Consider the following 17,435-nt stretch of genomic DNA (forward strand, 5'->3'; position numbering starts at 1 on the left):
AGGCAGATGGGTTCTAGGTTAGGCTGGTTCCCTGAGCAAGGAGCTTTCACATCCAGAATACTGGAGTCTGCAGCAGCAAGACTTGGGATGGCCACTTGGGACAAGTGCCTGGAGTTGTTCATATTCTTTCTGATGACGTGTGGCACCACAGCACTTACTTCTTCTCCCTCTCCCCCAAGCCTGGATGAAGAGAAACATGGCAGCAGGGTTGGTCTTTCCCCACAGGAAATTCTACCAAGACATGGCCATGTGAGTGTAAACAAAGCTACTATGTAAGGACTTCCTGGCAACACACTCATAAGAAACAGTCCCACGGCTGCTGCAATGCCATACTGGAAATAGCAAGTTTATAACAGCACTTTCCTATGTGCCAGCTATTGTTCTAGGTGCTTTACACCTATGTACTCATTTATCCTCATGGCACTTATGAAGCCATTTTGCAGATGAAGAAAACTGAGGCATAGAGAGGCTGAGTCACACAGTTAGTAGCAGAGCTGGGATTCAAACCCAAGTAGGCTCAAGGATACACTTCCTCCTAAGTAGTTGCTTGTCTTCTGCCATATCCTCTCTGGAAGAGTTAGGGCTCACACATCTATTTTCAAGATAGACGTGGACTCAAATCTGGGTTCAATTCTTTATCAGCTGTATGATCTTTATCAAGTTACTTGAAAGCTCTAATCCTTCATTTTCTTCATCTGTAAAATGGGAACAGTCATCCGTATCTCAGAGAGTTGCTCTGAGAAATGCAGCCACATATGAAAGACCCTGTACCTACTTTTATAGTGTTCTCAGTTTCACTAGGTTTGGCCTAAATGGACAGTTCCTTTCCATGCCTCTTTCATGACCCAAATCATGTAGTAGGCTCATGACTATTCCTGACTACATGTTAAGTATCCTATGTATAAGAGGCTTGGAGGTTGCTTTATTCTACAATTTTACTTTCTTTCCTCTGTGTTTATAATCTTTGACCCTGCTTTATTTTCTCATTCTATTATTCTCTCTCTTTTCTGTTCTTCTTTCCTACAGGAGTAATCTTTTCTTTTCTCTACATTGATTATAAATTGAGCCCTAACCGGTTTGGCTCAGTGGATAGAGCGTCGGCCTGCGGACTGAAGGGTCCCGGGTTCGATTCCGGTCAAGGGCATGTACCTGGGTTGTGGGCACATCCCCAGTGGGGGGCGTTCAGGAGGCAGCTGATAGATGTTTCTCTCTCATCGATGTTTCTGACTCTCTATCCCTCTCTCTTCCTCTCTGTAAAAAATCAATAAAATATATATTTAAAAAAAATTGAGAGGGAATGAACAATGGGTTATGTGTTAAATTTACAAGGATAATGTAGTCATGAAGATAAGATACATCCATGTTCAGTGTTGACAAAAATGAGGAATATGTCACTTTCATATATTGCTGGTGGCTTACAAATTGATGCTTTTTTGGCCAATATAAATCAATAGATATAAGTGTACACACTATTTGACCCAGGAAGTCTAATTCTAGGAAATTGTTCCAGGAAATAATCATGAGCCACAGGAGAAAGATCTGGAAGGATACACACCAAACTGCTAATAATGGTTACCTCTTAGGATGGTACTAGCTTTTGCTACATAAAAAACCTACCCAAACTTTGTGGGTTAAAATAGCAAACATTTATTATTTATCTGTTCAGCGGGTTGACTGGGTGGTCTTCAGGTCTGGGTCAGTTCAGCAGGAGCTGAGTGGTCTAGTTGAATGGCCTCATTTACATGGTTGGGTCCCAGCTGGGATGAGTGGGCTCTGTCTCTGTGTGGTCTCTCCTTCTCCAGTAAGCTAGCCCATGCTTCTTCATATGGTAGCTCAAAATTCCCAGTACCAGAAAATAGGGTAAGGCCCAGTACATGAACCTTTTCCAAGTCTTCGCTTGCAATACATTTGCTAATGTCCCTATTGGGCAAAGCAAGCCAGAAGGTTAAGCCCAGATTCAGGGTTGGAGAAATAGATACTACTTCGTGATTGGAGGAGCTACAAAATATACGGACCATTTGTTTCCCTACATTTGTTCATCACAGCACTGTCTATGATAACAAAACAAAAAAAAAATGGAGGGGAAATTCAACAACTAAGAGTTAATATGAATATATCTAATGATGAGATTACGTTTCACTTCTTTATGCTTTTCTGTATAATAATAGCTAACAGTTCCATTTTCCAGCACTTACCTAAGCACTTTATGTATGTTAACTTGTTTAATCCTCAGAATGGCCCACTCTGTAGATTCTATCAGTATCACAGTCCCTATTTTACAGACGAAGAGCCTAAGACACAGGGAAACTTAATAACATACCCAAAGTTACACATCAGGTAGAAGGCAGATCCTCAATTTGAATCTAAACTCTGTGCTCCTAACTATTAGTCTCCTTTCTAAGTCACCTGATTTTTCTGGGGCCAGAGTGTGATGCTTGGTAAATGGACTATATCATTGGTTTTAAACATTTTTTAAAAAAAAATCAAAACTTTTTTATTGCAAATGTAATATACTCCAGAAACGTACAGAATAAAAGATGAAATTCATCCTGCTGGGATCCCAGTTCCATCCTCAGAGGTAACCCTTATTACCAGTTTGGTGTGTATCCTTCCAGGTTTTCCTTTTATATGCATTTATATACCTAAACACACTATGTATGTATATGGGTATATATGCATATGTATATGTGTGTACTTTTTTCACATATATGAAGTCCTACTCTACACTTGTTAGTGGCACTTTGACAGGCCTTGGATATCTTACCATGTTGATCCACTCAGTCCCAGAAATACTCTCATGGGGTGGGCTTCCTTTGAGTGGACAGAGTTTAAGGAAGGTGAAACATGGTCATGAAAGATGTAAAATATTTGTAACAGGTTGTATTTGTTTTCCTAGGTCTGCTGTAACAAAGTCCCACAAACTGAGTGACTTAAAGCAACAGAAACTTATTCTTACAGTTCTGGAGGCGAGAAGTCCAAAATCAAGGTTTTGGCAGAGCCATATTCTTTTGGAAGTCTGTAGACAAGAATCCTTCCTCGCTTCGTCCATCTTCCAGTGGCTCCCAGCAATCCTTGGTGTTTCTTGGCTTGCAGCTAAATCACTCCTATCTCTGCTTCCTCACTTAGCCTTCTTCCCTGTGTGTATGTGTCTTTGTGCATCTGTCCTCTTCTTATAAAGATACCAGTGATTGAATTTAGGGCCCGTTCAAATCCATTATGGCCTCCTCTTAATTTAAGTAATTACATCTGCACAGACCCTGTTTCCAAATAAGGTCACATTCTGAGGGTCCAGCTGAACATGAATTTTAGGGGGGTCCTATTCAACTTACTGAACAAGCATACAGTTTCCACTTGAATAAAAAGTGCCATTTATGCTCAAATGTCAAAAGATATATTATTCTGTTTAGAACATATGGATTGAGTCCACTGGGTTTTGAGGGGCTTTCAATTAAGAAATCCAATACATAGTCACAAAATACCACACAAATTTTATTTCATTTTAGGTGTGAAAATGATTTTTTGTCTCATAGGCAGGGATGTAGAACATCAGAATTTTAAATAGGGAATCACAATTTTAAAAAGTCCCCCCCCCCCACACACACACATTTTTAATACATAATGGAAGCTTATATATTGCTATAACTTTACAATTTTGCACTTAGGTCTTTTGCTTTAATCATGATCCAGCATGCACAGCAGGGGCAGGAATAAGATTATTGTTTTTTTAAAATATATTTTATTGATTTTTTTTTTTTTACAGAGAGGAAGGGAGAGGGATAGAGAGTTAGAAACATTGATGAGAGAGAAACACCGATCAGCTGCCTCCTGCACACCCCATACTGGGGATGTGCCCGCAACCAAGGTACATGCCCTTGACCGGAATTGAACCTGGGACCCTTCAGTCTGCAGGCCAATGCTCTATCCACTGAGCCAACCCAGTTAGGGCTGGAATAAGATTATTTAAGAAGCAGCTAACAAAATGAATTCCAGATTAAATTGTCATTCCTCCATCTCCCTCATTCTGGGGGAAGAAAAGAGAATTGTTTCAATTCCCCACCCAGTGTTCTCATCTCATCCTTGGTAAGAAACGTTATGTCCCCTTTAGCACTTCGGGTGAGGGATAGCTCATTACCTCCTCAGACAACCCTCTTCACCTCAGGACAATCTCACCTCCGAAACTTTCCTTAATATAGGCTCTATCATCTCTATGCTTTGAACTAGAAAATGGAGGCACAGAGAGGTATGCATATTATTCAAATGCATGGGAAAGGATTGGAAGGACATATGTACAGGGGTGGGCAAAAGTAGGTTTACAGTTGTAAGTCAAATATATAATACAACAATGAATACATAATAAAAGAATAAACTGCCTGGCTGGCATGGCTCAGTTGTTGGTTGTTGACCTATGAACCAGGAGGTCACAGTTCGATTCGAGGTCACAGTTCGATTCCGGGTCAGGGCACATGCCTAGGTTACAGGCTCGATCCTCAGTGTGAGGTGTACAGGAGGCAGCCAATCAATGATTCTCTCTCATTGTTGATGTTTCTATCTCTCTTCCTTTCCCTTCATCTCTGAAGTCAATAAAAATATATTTTAAAAAAACGAAAAAAAGGTAGTTGCCAAAACCGGTTTGGCTCAGTGGATAGAGCGTCAGCCTGCGGACTCAAGGGTCCCAGGTTCGATTCCAGTCAAGGGCATGTACCTTGGTTGCGGGCACATCCCCAGTAGGGGGCGTGCAAGAGGCAGCTGATCGATGTTTCTCTCTCATCGATGTTTCTAACTCTCTATCCCTCTTCCTTTCTCTCTGTAAAAAATCAATAAAATATATTAAAAAAAATAAAATAAAAATAGCCGAAACCGGTTTGGCTCAGTGGATAGAGCGTCGGCCTGCAGACTGAAGGGTCCCGGGTTCGATTCCGGTGAAGGGCATGTACCTTGGTTGCGGGCACATCCCCAGTAGGGGGTGTGCAGGAGGCAGCTGATCGATGTTTCTCTCTCATCGATGTTTCTAACTCTCTGTCCCTCTCTCTTCCTCTCTGTAAAAAAATCAATAAAAATATATTAAAAAAATAAAATAATAAAAATAAAAAATAAATAAAAATAAAAAACGAAAAAAAGAATAAACTGTTTCCTGTACTCACAACTGTAAACCTACTTTTGCCCACCCCTGTATATCAAAGGTTTTGTATGGTTTTCCATATTTTCCTAAAATGTTACAAGTTCAAATGAATTACCTTTAAAAAGTATATATTATTTATTTATTTCAGAGAGGGAGGGAGAAGGAGAGATAGAAATATCAATGATGCTATCATCGATCAGCTGCCTCCTGCACCCCCGCACTGGGGATGGAGCCCACAACCCAGGCCTGTGCCCTGACCGGGAATCAAACTGACCTCCTGGTTCAGGTCAATGCTCAACCACTGAGCCATGCTGGCCGGGTTGAATTACTTTTTTAAAATCTAGAATGATGGGACCTTCAGTTCAAGTTCATGGAGAAAGTAGCAGAACCAGGATTGGAACCCATTGCTGGACAACCTCCAGTGGGGGTGAAATTTCTGGACTCTCTCCTTAGTGTTCCTAAGCTCCAGCCTCCATTGTCCTTCCAGGTCTCCAGGCTCTCTCTTCAGCTGGGCCTCCACCTCCAGCTTCCGCCTTATCTCAGACTAGCACACAGCAGAGGAGGGCTTGATAGGGATGGGCCCCCAGATCTGTGGCTCTGAGTGAGGCTTGCACAGAGACATCCTCAGCAACCGTTTCTCTTCCCTCTCCTTCCGCCCGCCCCCGCCCCCCTCCCTCACCCGCCGCCACACCACCAGTCCTGGTCCCTGGGGCAGCCACCATTGCATTCGCCTCTGTGTTCCAGGGACTAACACTTGGTGAGTTGTTGGAGGAAGGACACTCAGTACTTGGCAGCCTTAGTAGCTGCGTGATTTGGTGGGAGTTGGTGGGGCTGGCGGGGGGAGAGACACGCTTCACTGACAGTGGAGACCCCCTCCGCCTCAATCGTGCACTGAACACAGGAAATGATTATTACCCTTATCAGCGCTGTCATCACCCCTCTCCTTCAAGGCCAATGATTTCGACAGAGTCCCTGAGCGCTAGCAAGCAGGTGACGCTGCAGTTGACGGCCAGCTGGGGGTGGGAGGTGTGATGAGGGAGTGTTCCCGTTGGTTCGGCGAGAACTGTCACGTGAGGCACTTCAACAAGGGCGGGGGGGGGGGGGCGCCCTCTGTCCCTCCCTTTCTACTTGTGGACACACGCAGAAGCTCACCGCGTCCTCAGGCGCTCCGGGCTTCCCTGCGTCACTTGGAGCCAGGGTGCCCTTCGCGACACCACCATTCATTCTTTTCACAATGCACGCGCAGCGCGGGCACCCGGGGCCGGAAAAACCGCAGGGCGCGTCGGACGCTTTGAACCCGAGTTTAGGCGCCAGCATTAGGGCTGGGGGTGGGCATCTGTCCTGGTGCTCACGTGTCGGCCCCGTTACCGAGACCTCTCCTAGGTGAGACCGAGATACACAGAGACTCGGGAGATGGAGACACAGTGGTCCATAGGTACAGGGGCCAAGCATGAAAACAGGTGCAGAAGAGCAAAGACATTTAAGACCGACACAGACGGAGACCGTAACGCCAAGAGGGATGGGTCACGGAGGCGGATACAGGCAGGCACACTTTATGGACTATGATAGGCAGAGACAGACACAGAAGGGCAGTCAGAGAAACACAGACTGCAGGTGAACAGTTTAAAACCCGAAGAGCAACCCAATATAAGGCCGCCGACGGCGAGGATACCACCCACTGCTCTGAGCCATTTCCTAGTCCTGCGGATTCGCCAAGTGCGCACACCTCACCCGACGTCCGACTCTCCCCACGCCGCGTTCCGGTGTTCCGCCCCAAATCCAAGGCCAGCCCAGCTCCCGCCTTCCGGCCCTGGCCTGCCCTCCAATTCCCAGTCCCATTGGCTCGGCTCTCAGAGTCTCCTTGCCAGACCTCCCGCCCCTCGGTGCCAGGAGCGCTCCCGCCACACACCCCTCCCCCCGCTCCCGGGCAGGTGCTGCACCGCTGGCCGGAATCATTCACCCAGCCGCCACTCCCGCCTCGTGCAAGACCCTCCCACAGCCCTGCCTTCCCTCCCTCTCCTCCCCTGACAGTCCGGCGCTCTCCGGCCCTCCCGCCCCGCCCCTCTCCGCTGGCCGGTGCCCGCCCCGCCTCCACCGCGCCCAGCCCGCCGCGCTCTGCGGCAGTCGGGCGCTCATCGTCATTCCGCTCCCGTCGCCGCCGCCGCCGCCGCCGCCATCCCCGCCCCCGCCCGGTCCCCGCCACCGCCGCCGCCGCCTGCCCAGCGGCCCGGGAGGCGGAGGCGCGGGGGAGGAGGCCCCGCTTGGCTCCGCAGCCCCGGATGCTGCATGACTTCATCCTTCCGCCGGCTCCCCCGCTGAGCTAGGGCCGGCCCGGCAGCTAGCCCGCCGTCCGCGCCCCGCTGCAGTCCCGCGCCCACTCCACGCCCGCCATGTCCGAGATTCTGCCCTACAGTGAGGACAAGATGGGCCGCTTCGGCGCCGACCCCGAGGGCTCCGACCTCTCCTTCAGCTGCCGCCTCCAGGACACCAACTCCTTCTTTGCGGGCAATCAAGCCAAGCGACCCCCCAAGCTGGGCCAGATCGGCCGAGCCAAGAGAGGTACGCGGCCGGGGCCCGGAGTCGCCGCCTGACCCAGAAACCCTCCGCCAGGCGCCTCCCGGAGGCGGTTCCCCGCCAATCTCCCGCAGCTCTTGCCGCAGACCAGCGTAGCCAGCCCCTCTCAGGCTGGGATTGGTGTGGGGTGGGGGGGTCCCCGTTGCAGTGCTGTCCCCCTCTTTCCCTCTCCCGGGAACGCAATGCCCCGGATTCGATGCTCAACACCTCTGGAAGTAGAGCCCTGGCACCCGGGCGAGGGGGAGGGACCGACCGGGGGCATTTGGGGTTACCTGGAAGTGGGGACGTGGGGAGACGGGCCGCTTCTTCTGGATCAAACGCTGAGTCGGTGGATGCTACGGAAGAACCTTCGGGTGTGGAAGGATGTCCGATTGGAGAGCATGAAGGGGGGGGCAGGAAATCGGACATCCTGGTTCTTTGCATGGGGAGGGGGCTTTGTTTGGTGCCAGGATCGGAAGAGGGGTTCAAATGGCAAGAGGGTTAGGTTGGGGAGAGGCTTGGGCTAGCTGAAGATTCCGTTTGAGGAGGGGGTTCAGTTGCAGTGAGGGTTGACGAGGGGGATCCCATGAGCAAAAAGGTTTCAGATCAGCTCCGCTGGAGGAGAGCTCAGGTGGCGGGAGGGTTTGACTGGGAGGTTGAAGGGCTGGAGCCTTATAACGAGGGGGCGTTCCTCCACAGGGAGAGGAGGGGTCTGCGGGAGCTAGGCTCGGCAGTGGGTTGAGTCGGCGGCATGAGAGTTCGGATGGGGAGGGCACTATGGCATGGGGGTCGAGGGGCGTTGCTGGGCTACAGGCAGTTTCTGAGCGGGGCTCGAGGACGCGGGCCCATTCTTGCCGCCGCCCCCCAGGCCGCGCGGCTGACGCGCTTTCTCCCTGTGCAGTGGTGATCGAGGATGACCGGATAGACGACGTGCTGAAGGGGATGGGGGAGAAGCCGCCGTCCGGAGTGTAGACGCGCCGGCTCGGGCGGCGGGCTCCGGGCCCAGCCTCGCAGCGGCCAGGAGCGCGGGCAGGCGATGCAGCTGCCGGCGACCCTCGCCCGGGCCCAGGCGCCCGCGGGCGGGGGCTGCAGGGCCGCGCCGCCTCCGGGTCGGAGTCGCTGCCGCCGCCGCCAGGCACTCCGGAGCTGTCCGCTTCAGCACCACGGCGGCGGCGGTGGCAGCAACAGCAGCGGCGTGGACCCGCCCGGGGCCCACCGCCGCGCTCATGCACTTTAGAACCGCGGGCCGCAGCCCCATCCCGCACACCAGAACGTACAGAGACCCGCGGCCCTCAGCCCCCGGCCCGCCCCCTCCCGCACGGCTCCCCAGCCCCGCCCCTCTCCGGCCGGTTTGGTCTGCAGACCTGGCTGCCAGCCGTGTCGGACCGCGCGGCCAGGGATATTTGGCTGCGTATTTGCATGAGCTTCCCACCCACCTGAGCCCAGCCCTCCAGGCCGCTCCTCACCCTCACCCCTGTCTGGCGTGACCCCAGCCTCGGCCTCTTTCTAAGGGACTTCCTCAGCACATTTGTATTTTTATATCCGACTCTTTGTTTACTGGCTCCCCTCATTAGTGCCCTCCCGCCTCAGTCTCGTCCTTGCTCTTCTGCGCCTGGCAGATAGGACGAGTGCTGAAGGTGGGAATGGACAAGCCCCAACATGGTAACCAACACGTGGCCAGTCTGCCCAGGCCTGACCCCAGGCGGCTCTCTGGCAGACCCCTCCCCTCCAGGTATCACCTTCCAAGGGCCCAGGTCTGATTTTACCTTGGACCCCTGCACCCTGCCCCTGGGAACCCAAATGGGGATTGATCTGCACCCTTGGATGACACCTGTGGCCCTAGAGATGTTCTCAACCCAGGGGTGTCCTTTGTAAATGTTCCTCCATCCTCACTGTACCAGGAGTGTGTGAATAAACACAGACCTCCCTGTGTGTGTGTGGCTATTGCTTCGGTTTGCTCAGGGGTCAGGCAAAAATGGCTCTAGTCCCTTTTGGGGAGGGGAATGGGTACTTGAGAATCTCAGGTGCATGTTGCTGGCAGGGAAGAGTTGCCAAGTAAACACAGCAGGCAGCCTGGCCTGAGAACATCATTACAATGTAGCATTCTTGGGTAAATATACAACCTGAACAGGACGGGTCATCAGAGTTGGGGCTGGAGTTAGGGTCAGAATTGTAAAGCAATCTAGATTCAAAGTCTGCAGCCTCCTGTGGTTAAATCCAGGTTGAAGCGGGTGGGGAGGCAACAACAGGCCCCAGGGATGCAGGTCCCTAAGTCTGGCTGGCAAGCAGAGGGGCTGTGGTGGATTCAATATGGTGGGAGAGGAAGTTGGGGAGCCCAGGAGAGATCTGAGAAACCCAAGAAGGAAGCCAGAAACCTGTGATTTGAGATGTAACTTAGCCTGGGCTATATTGTTTCATGTGGGGTTGCTTTCATCAGCTCTATCTTAGGCATCAGGCCCCTGGGGATGTGAGCACCTTGGACCCAACCCCAAACCCTGAGTCAGTAATTACAACAACTTGAGAAGTCCAGGGCAGAAAGGTAAGGAAGTTTCAAGGACCATGCTTCTGGCCTCAGAGCTGAATGGCACTAAGGAAGTCCTCATGATCTGAATCCTGGAGAAAGCAGGGTGAAGTGGGAGGTCTAGGGGATGAGAGGATCTGGGTCCCAAGAGCCAGCTGGGCCACACTAAGCTCTTTGCCCTTGTGCATGAGGTAGAGATGGAAGTGGAAACCGTTGCCATAGGTTGCATGCCTTAGGGACCAGCCATAACGGGATTGGGCATAGTGTCTAGTCCGAAAATGGGGGGCAGCAGAGGTCAGCGAGATGAACCGGCCTCCAGGGACCAGCACTCGGCTCACCTGCAAGGCAAACAGAGAAGCCATTGGTGAGAAGTCCATCTTCAGGTTCTCAAAGGTCAGTATTGTCCAGTTGACCTCCCAGATACTACCCTACATCCAGCTCTCCATGGCAAATTGAGCCTCCTTCTGTGTCCCTGGTCATTTCATGGGTTAGGGCTATATTCTAGACAGGCAGGAGCATGGGAGTGATGTCAAGCCAGGGGGTACTGCTTTCCTGCCAACTGCCCACCCTCCCAGTCTATTACCTATCTGGAACCTGGCTGCTATGCCATCCCTACGGCATCCCAGTAGCCAATCATCAGCTCTGTGAACCTGGCCACTCCAGCCTCCTATAATCTTGACCAGTGTAACTCTCCCCTTCATTCAGGTAACCACAGTCCTGAAAGTGACTGCTCCAAACCATGCCTCCTCTGGCTTCTAAGTTCATCCAATCTCCTGAAACCTCAACCCCTCAGCTCCACCTCTTGGTCTGCCCTCCTCTCCTGTTGCTCCCTCACCTCACTCAGCACCTGGTCCACAGTGTGGACACCTTCAGAGGACACGGTCCAGGGATCCCGTTCTCCAGCCAACAGGGCATCCAGCGTGCCCTTCTCGAGCACCACATCGAAGGAACCATTGGGAAAGCCCAGTGCCCGTACGTCCATGGTCTCCCAGCGCAGCTTGGGCACATGAGCATAGCGAGCCCGCATGGCGGCCACCACTACTGATGAGTAATCCACACTGGTCACATCAGGGAAGCCCCCAAGGTACAGCTGGTAGCTCAGGGCACTGTTTCCACAGCCTGGGTGGGAAAAGGTGGGTAGCAAAAGAGCTAGGTTAGCTTTTATTTTTTCTCCATATATATATTATTATTGATTTCAGAGAGGAAAGGAGAGGGAAAGATAGAAACATCAATGAGAATCATTGATTGGCTGCCTCCTGCATGTCATACACTGAGGATCGAGCCTGCAACCCGGGCATGTGCCCCAACTGGGAATCGAACCGTGACCTCCTGGTTCATAGGTTGACGCTCAACCACTGAGCCACGCCGGCTGGGTGAGATAGGTTAGCTTTGATTCTCCCCTCCCCAATTATCCATCTACTCTTGGCCCATTTTCTCACAGCCCAAACCCTCCTGTGCTGAGGAAGAAGCAGCACCGTATAGAAAAGAGCATGAGGCTCCGAGTCATGCAGACGTGGGCACATATCCTGGCTCTATCATTCCTAGATGCGTGAATTAGGAACTTGGGTTTCCTATTCAGAAAAAGGATGATAACAAGACCTAGCCTGCCTGCAGGATAAGCTGCACTCAATTTTAAGAACTAAAACAGCTGAAGAAGCTCTGAACGTAGGAGTTCAAAGATCTGGGTTCTGATATTCCTTGTCACACTGCCTTGGCAATTCACTCAATTCTGAGCCTCAGTTTTCTCAGATTCAGAATGGGACAATATTGTCATCATTAGGTTCATAGTATTATCATTAGGATATTAATATTACCCTAATACCAGACCTCCCAGAGAACCTCTGGGAAAACTTCAAGTTAGGGGTTATTATCCTATTTTGTTAACAAGTGAAGGGGAAACTAGGTGAGGACACAGTGGAGCTGATCCCTTGTAATTCCTTACATATTGTATTCTGCTGAGTAAGAGTCCCTGACCTTAAGGAGCTCATGCTTTGGTGGGAGGAACAGATGTGTAATCAGGCAATTGCCATGTAATGTGATGAGTGTTTCAATAGGGACAGGCTGTGGGAGCACATAAAATGATCCCTGTCCCCACATCAGGGGGTTGGGCAAGGGTTTCAGGGAAGCTGACAACCAATCAGTCTTGAAGAATCATAATACTGGTGGGAAGTGCCTGAAAAGCAGTCCCAAAGAGCATTGGGTCAGCCCTAACCGGTTTGGCTCAGTGGATAGAGCGTCGAGTCAGCCTGCGGACTCAAGGGTCCCAGGTTCGATTCCAGTCAAGGGCATGTACCTTGGTTGCAGGCACATCCCCAGTAGGGGGCGTGCAGGAGGCAGCTGATTGATGTTTCTCTCTCATCGATGTTTCTAACTCTCTATCCCTCTCCCTTCCTCTCTGTAACAAAAATCAATAAAATATATTAAAAAAAAAAAAAAGAGGATTGGGTCAGTAAAAGAATAGGTGGAGGTTAGAGGCATGGATGTGGACCCATAGACTTTCTTCGAAGATCTGTTGGCTTCTTCCAGGCCCTCTTGTGGTCAGTCTCAGCCTGAGACCAGGGCTGGATGACAGCTCTTATTGGCCCCACATGGGGATGCCCAGCTCTTGGGATTAGATTGCCTTTAATCCCCATTTGTCTCTAAGAGGATCACAGGATCAGCTGTGGGGATAGCCCTAATCTAGCAGGGCTTGGTACCAGGTCAGAGCACCCAGAGGATGCTGGCTGGTCCTCAGCTGACCTTTCCTGTGTTCTTTCTCAGGCCCCAGGGATCAGGCAGACTACTGTCTCACCTGAAAAAAATTAATGTGTGCTTCCTTATAGCAAGCTCTGGTAGATACACTACATGGGATGGGAGGTGAGAGTGGCTGAACAAAAGACCCTAACTCAGTTCAGGCTGATACCTGACTGGGTTCTCTGACCCACAAACCCTTTACCACCCTACACTTGACCTCATGCCTACAGAGCTCTGCCCAACTACAGACAAACCCAAATATCCTCCCCGCCCCCCACCCCTGTTTCTTTAAAATGTTTTTATTGATTTTTTTTTTTACAGAGAGAGGAAGGGAGAAGGAGAGAGAAGCATCGATGTGAGAGAGAAACATTGATCTGCTGCCTCCTGCATGCACCCTACTGGGGATTGAGCCCACAACCCTGTCATGTGCCCTGATTGGGAATTGAACCAGTGACCTCTGGGTTCCTTGGTTGACACTCAACCAGAGCCACGGCAGCTGGCAAATATCCTTCCTTTATTCCCCTCCGTAAAGGAATGGTATATCCCAAGAGAACTTCACTAAAGATGAAGGAAGAACATGAAGAATCAGAGATGTATAATGATGGCAAAGCTAGGACAGCCATATGCATTCATCTGTTACGAGGATATTCTAGCCATAGGGAACAGCCACGCAAGTCCTCAGGCAGGGTACTCTCTGTCCTCTGAATGGTCTGTGATAAACTGCCCTTCTAATTCCCATTTTTAATAATAATAATGATAGCTAATAGTCATTGAACACTGGGCCCTATGCTAAGCATTTCTAAGCATTATCTCGGTTTATCTTCATACTACCTTCATATAGAAGATAACTGTTATAATCATTACCATTTTCTAGGTGGGAAAACTGAGGCTGCCCAAAGTATATTAGAAACTTCCCAAGGTCACATAGTCCAGTGGTAGAGTTAGAATTTGGATGTAGGCCTGTTTCACGCCAGAATCAGAGCTCTTAAACCACTATGTGAAACTGTTTCCCAGTTTTCAGGAGGTCCACTCACCTTCAGTTGTGACATTCCATCTTTAGTCATTTTATCAGTTGTATCCAAGTTCTAGCAGCAGAAGCTCTGGAGTCAGATGGCACCCTTACTTCACTACCTACTTGCTACATGACAACTGGACATTGTCAGTGCTCTGATCAGATCCGCTTGAAGTGTCTCTAGGTTTTGGTGTGTGCTTGATTCTGACAGTTTGCATCTGTGACTCTTCAGGCTGAATTACCCTCAGGGAAACTTTTGCCTGTGATCACAATCCTGCTTGGTCTCTTCCCTTCCCTATTCCCTCACTCTCTGGCTGATTTCTTCGGGAGCACATCCCTAACAAGTAACTAGGAGATGAATCGTAATCTTAGGATTTGTTTCTGGACCCAACCTGAGACAATGACCTGCAGCAGAGGATACCAAATTCAGCTTGCCACCTGTTTTGGCAAATAAAGTTTTCTTGGAATGCAGCTATTCTCATTCACTTATGTACTGTCTGTGGCTGCTTTTCTACCACAACATCAGTACTGACTAGTTGTCAGAGAAACTGTATAGCCCACAAAGCCCCAAATATTTACAATTTGGCCATTTTCAGAAATAGTACCGACCCCTGATCTACAGTAAGTCTAGTAATACTTATTACTCACTTCTCAGGGTTGTCATAAATATTAATTAAGTTAGAAAGGGCCCACCCAGGTGCTCAGCTTGTTTGTTAAAGTGGAATGTAACATAGGTACTCCCCAAGTTGTGGGTCCTCTTTTTATTTATTTATTCTTTAAATATATTTTTATTGATTTCAGAGAGGGAGAGAGATAGAAACATCAATGATGAGAATAATCAGTGATCAGCTGGCTCCTGCATGCCCCTGGGGGTTGAGCCCAAAACCCTGGCATGTTCCCTGACCAGGAATCGAACTGTGACCTCCTGGTTCATAGGTCGATGCTTAGCCACTGAGACACACAGGCCTGGCTGGGTCCTCTCTTTAGATCTTGGGAATAATGCCTGGAAAGTTTTCCTTTTTTATTTTTAGACTTTTTTCCCCTCTCCAGAAAAGAATACCTTCCAGTCTAGGAAACTTTTAAGGCAGTGTTATTCTCAGCATGAGAATCCACTGTGGGCTTGCTGAAACTACAGATTCATAGGACCCACCTTAGACTGCCCCTGGATGGGGTCCAGCTTTCCAGGTGATTTTGATGCACACTAAAGCTTTAAAAAATCAGATTTATGGTAAATCTATAAATAAATGTAATGGCTTAAAAGCATAAGATTCGAGTTTTTACTTCTGGGGGGGTAAGGGGTTTGGGAGGACTACACAGAAAACCTTAAATATACATGGGCCTTTTTATTTTGCCAGGCATTGTTTTGGGTATCTTTCAAACTCATTCAATCACCTTAAAAACCCAATAAATAAGTAATCTCTTTTTATTTTTAAGGCTGAGAAAATGGAGGCACAGAAATTTAAATATTTCTTCCAGGATTACATGGTTAAGATTCCGTGATTTTGCCCATTATTCCACAGCTAAGATTACATGAGCCTAGATTTCAACAGAATTAGCTGCCTCCAGGGTCCAAGTTCTTAAGCACTAGGTTATACTTCCTTTCTAGTTTTAGGAATATTCTGTTTTTCAAACTGAGTATGGTATACACATACATATTAGATTTATTGTTTATACCTTTCATATACTGCATTACAGATGACATGTATATGAAATACTTTTATTTTCTTTTTTTAATATGGAACGCTTCACGAATTTGCGTGTCATCCTTGCGCAGGGGCCATGCTAATCTCTGTATCGTTCCAATTTTAGTATATGTGCTGCCAAAGCAAGCACATGAAATATTTCACTTAAATATATAAATGCTTTTACAAATACCAAAATAAAAACTATAATTGGAAGGAAACCCGTTGCTCAATCAAACTTCTCTAGACCTCCCAAGGCTGGCACTGGGACAAAGCCCCATCTTGCATCCTACCGGTAGTACTCTTTCCTCGAATCTCACCAATCTCGATGGCAATATCCCCTCTGACCTCAGAGGGCGCTGTCCTCATCACTGCAAGCGGGGCGTAAGACCGAGTTTTCGAGTTTGGAAAGTGGTAACTCTAGGTGACAACAGCTCCCGGTGCCCACTGGCGCAAACAGAAACGTGGTATGCACTGTGCTCGAGATGCCAGCATGTGCCTTTTCCGACTTGAGCTCGCAATTCCATTTCTAGAAGCGACTCCGAAGCTCAGGACGGGTTTACGGCCCGTCCTAAATCACAGAGCCAACGAGCGTAGGGACTTACTAGATTCTTCGAGTTCTCCAGTGCTTGCGGCTGCCTTCCGAGGGCGCTGAACAGGGCCCGGTCACCTATCACGCTCAGGCTCAGAGAGACTGTCGAGTTGTGGGGGGACAGGGAACTGACTCTTGGCTTCTGTTTGCCCTGACTCCAGATTCTGAAGATACTGGATCTTGGCTCCTGACCTGGGCATCCTCAGTAAGGGGCAGACAGACGCGAGGAAAGCGGACGGGGGCGCCGAGGCGGAGCCGGTCCAGTCAGCTCCGCCTGGGCTGGGCAGCGCCGGGACTACCCACCTAACACGAGGATACGGTCCTCGGGCCGCAGCTCCGGTTCTAGGAGGGCACGGAAAGAGGAGAAGTCCCCGAACCACTCGTAGGGGGCAGAGTCGGCCGCGTCCCGGTAGCGCTGGTCCCAGTACTGGACCTCTCGGTACTCGGAGTTCTGTTTCGGTAACTCCGGCCGGGGCTCGGGGGCCCCGGGAAAGGCCATGCTTGCTGCTGCGGGGCCTGTAGGGCAGTCGGACGGCACCTTTAGGCGGGGCTTGGCTCCTCTGTGTAGCCGGTCTGAATGGTAATGTCGTAGGGGGCGTGGCCTCTGAGTCTCCGCCCCCAAGTGAGGTTGCTCAACATAAACACGTGGAACTTCCGTCCTCTGCTAAGCGCGCTTGGAAGAATCTTCCGGCTGGTTAATCAGGTCGTCCAGACTGAAGCTTCCGGCTGTACTTCTCACTCACATCTGAGAACCACACTCATAGTGTCAGACTCACTCTGGTTCATCACTGTCCCTTCTCATATTTTCAATTTGACCAGCTCTTTACATTAAATATGAAAATTAATAAAAGGTTCGTTTCTTCCCCGTTTTGAGCACCCGGGAGGCTCAGAGGGGTGGCAGGAGGGGCGTGGACACAGGCATGAACACAGATATTAACACCGGCGAAGTGTTATGCTGGGTCGGGAGGGATGACTGGGGGGGTGGGTGGCGGAGGGGGGGGAGGGCACGGGCAGGAATGTTGTTTTTCTGGGCAAATGTTCGATCCATCTGAGCTCCTGGGTACCCAGGGCTAAGTATATACGGAAGAGTAAGACCATTCCTGCTCGTAGGGAACGTGCAGTCTATCAGGAGAGACCGATGTAAAAGAAATACATTTTAGTGTGGGAAATAAAGACTGGCAACTCGGTAGGACACCGGCGCCCAGAGCGGAACCTAAGTGCCG

General features: G+C 49.8%; 2 protein-coding genes across 2 annotated transcripts; one reads left to right on the top strand and one right to left on the bottom strand.

Moving 5' to 3' along the window:
* Nucleotides 1–7,217: 7,217 nt before the first annotated feature.
* On the top strand, nucleotides 7,218–9,604 carry CAMK2N2 (calcium/calmodulin dependent protein kinase II inhibitor 2). The gene is made up of 2 exons (XM_080654488.1): nucleotides 7,218–7,678; nucleotides 8,574–9,604. Exons 1-2 carry the CDS (start codon nucleotides 7,510–7,512, stop codon nucleotides 8,642–8,644), a joined length of 240 nt encoding a protein of 79 aa, XP_080510614.1. The 5' UTR covers nucleotides 7,218–7,509; the 3' UTR covers nucleotides 8,645–9,604.
* A 144-nt stretch (nucleotides 9,605–9,748) lies between these two features.
* On the bottom strand, nucleotides 9,749–16,745 carry EEF1AKMT4 (EEF1A lysine methyltransferase 4). Its single transcript, XM_080654487.1, has 3 exons — nucleotides 16,516–16,745; nucleotides 11,029–11,312; nucleotides 9,749–10,531 (listed from the first exon to the last, which is right to left on the bottom strand). Exons 1-3 carry the CDS (start codon nucleotides 16,709–16,711, stop codon nucleotides 10,244–10,246), a joined length of 768 nt encoding a protein of 255 aa, XP_080510613.1. The 5' UTR covers nucleotides 16,712–16,745; the 3' UTR covers nucleotides 9,749–10,243.
* Nucleotides 16,746–17,435: the final 690 nt, after the last annotated feature.

The sequence above is a fragment of the Plecotus auritus genome, assembly GCF_963455305.1.
Source record: "Plecotus auritus genome assembly, chromosome: 2".
NCBI lineage: Eukaryota > Metazoa > Chordata > Mammalia > Chiroptera > Vespertilionidae > Plecotus > Plecotus auritus.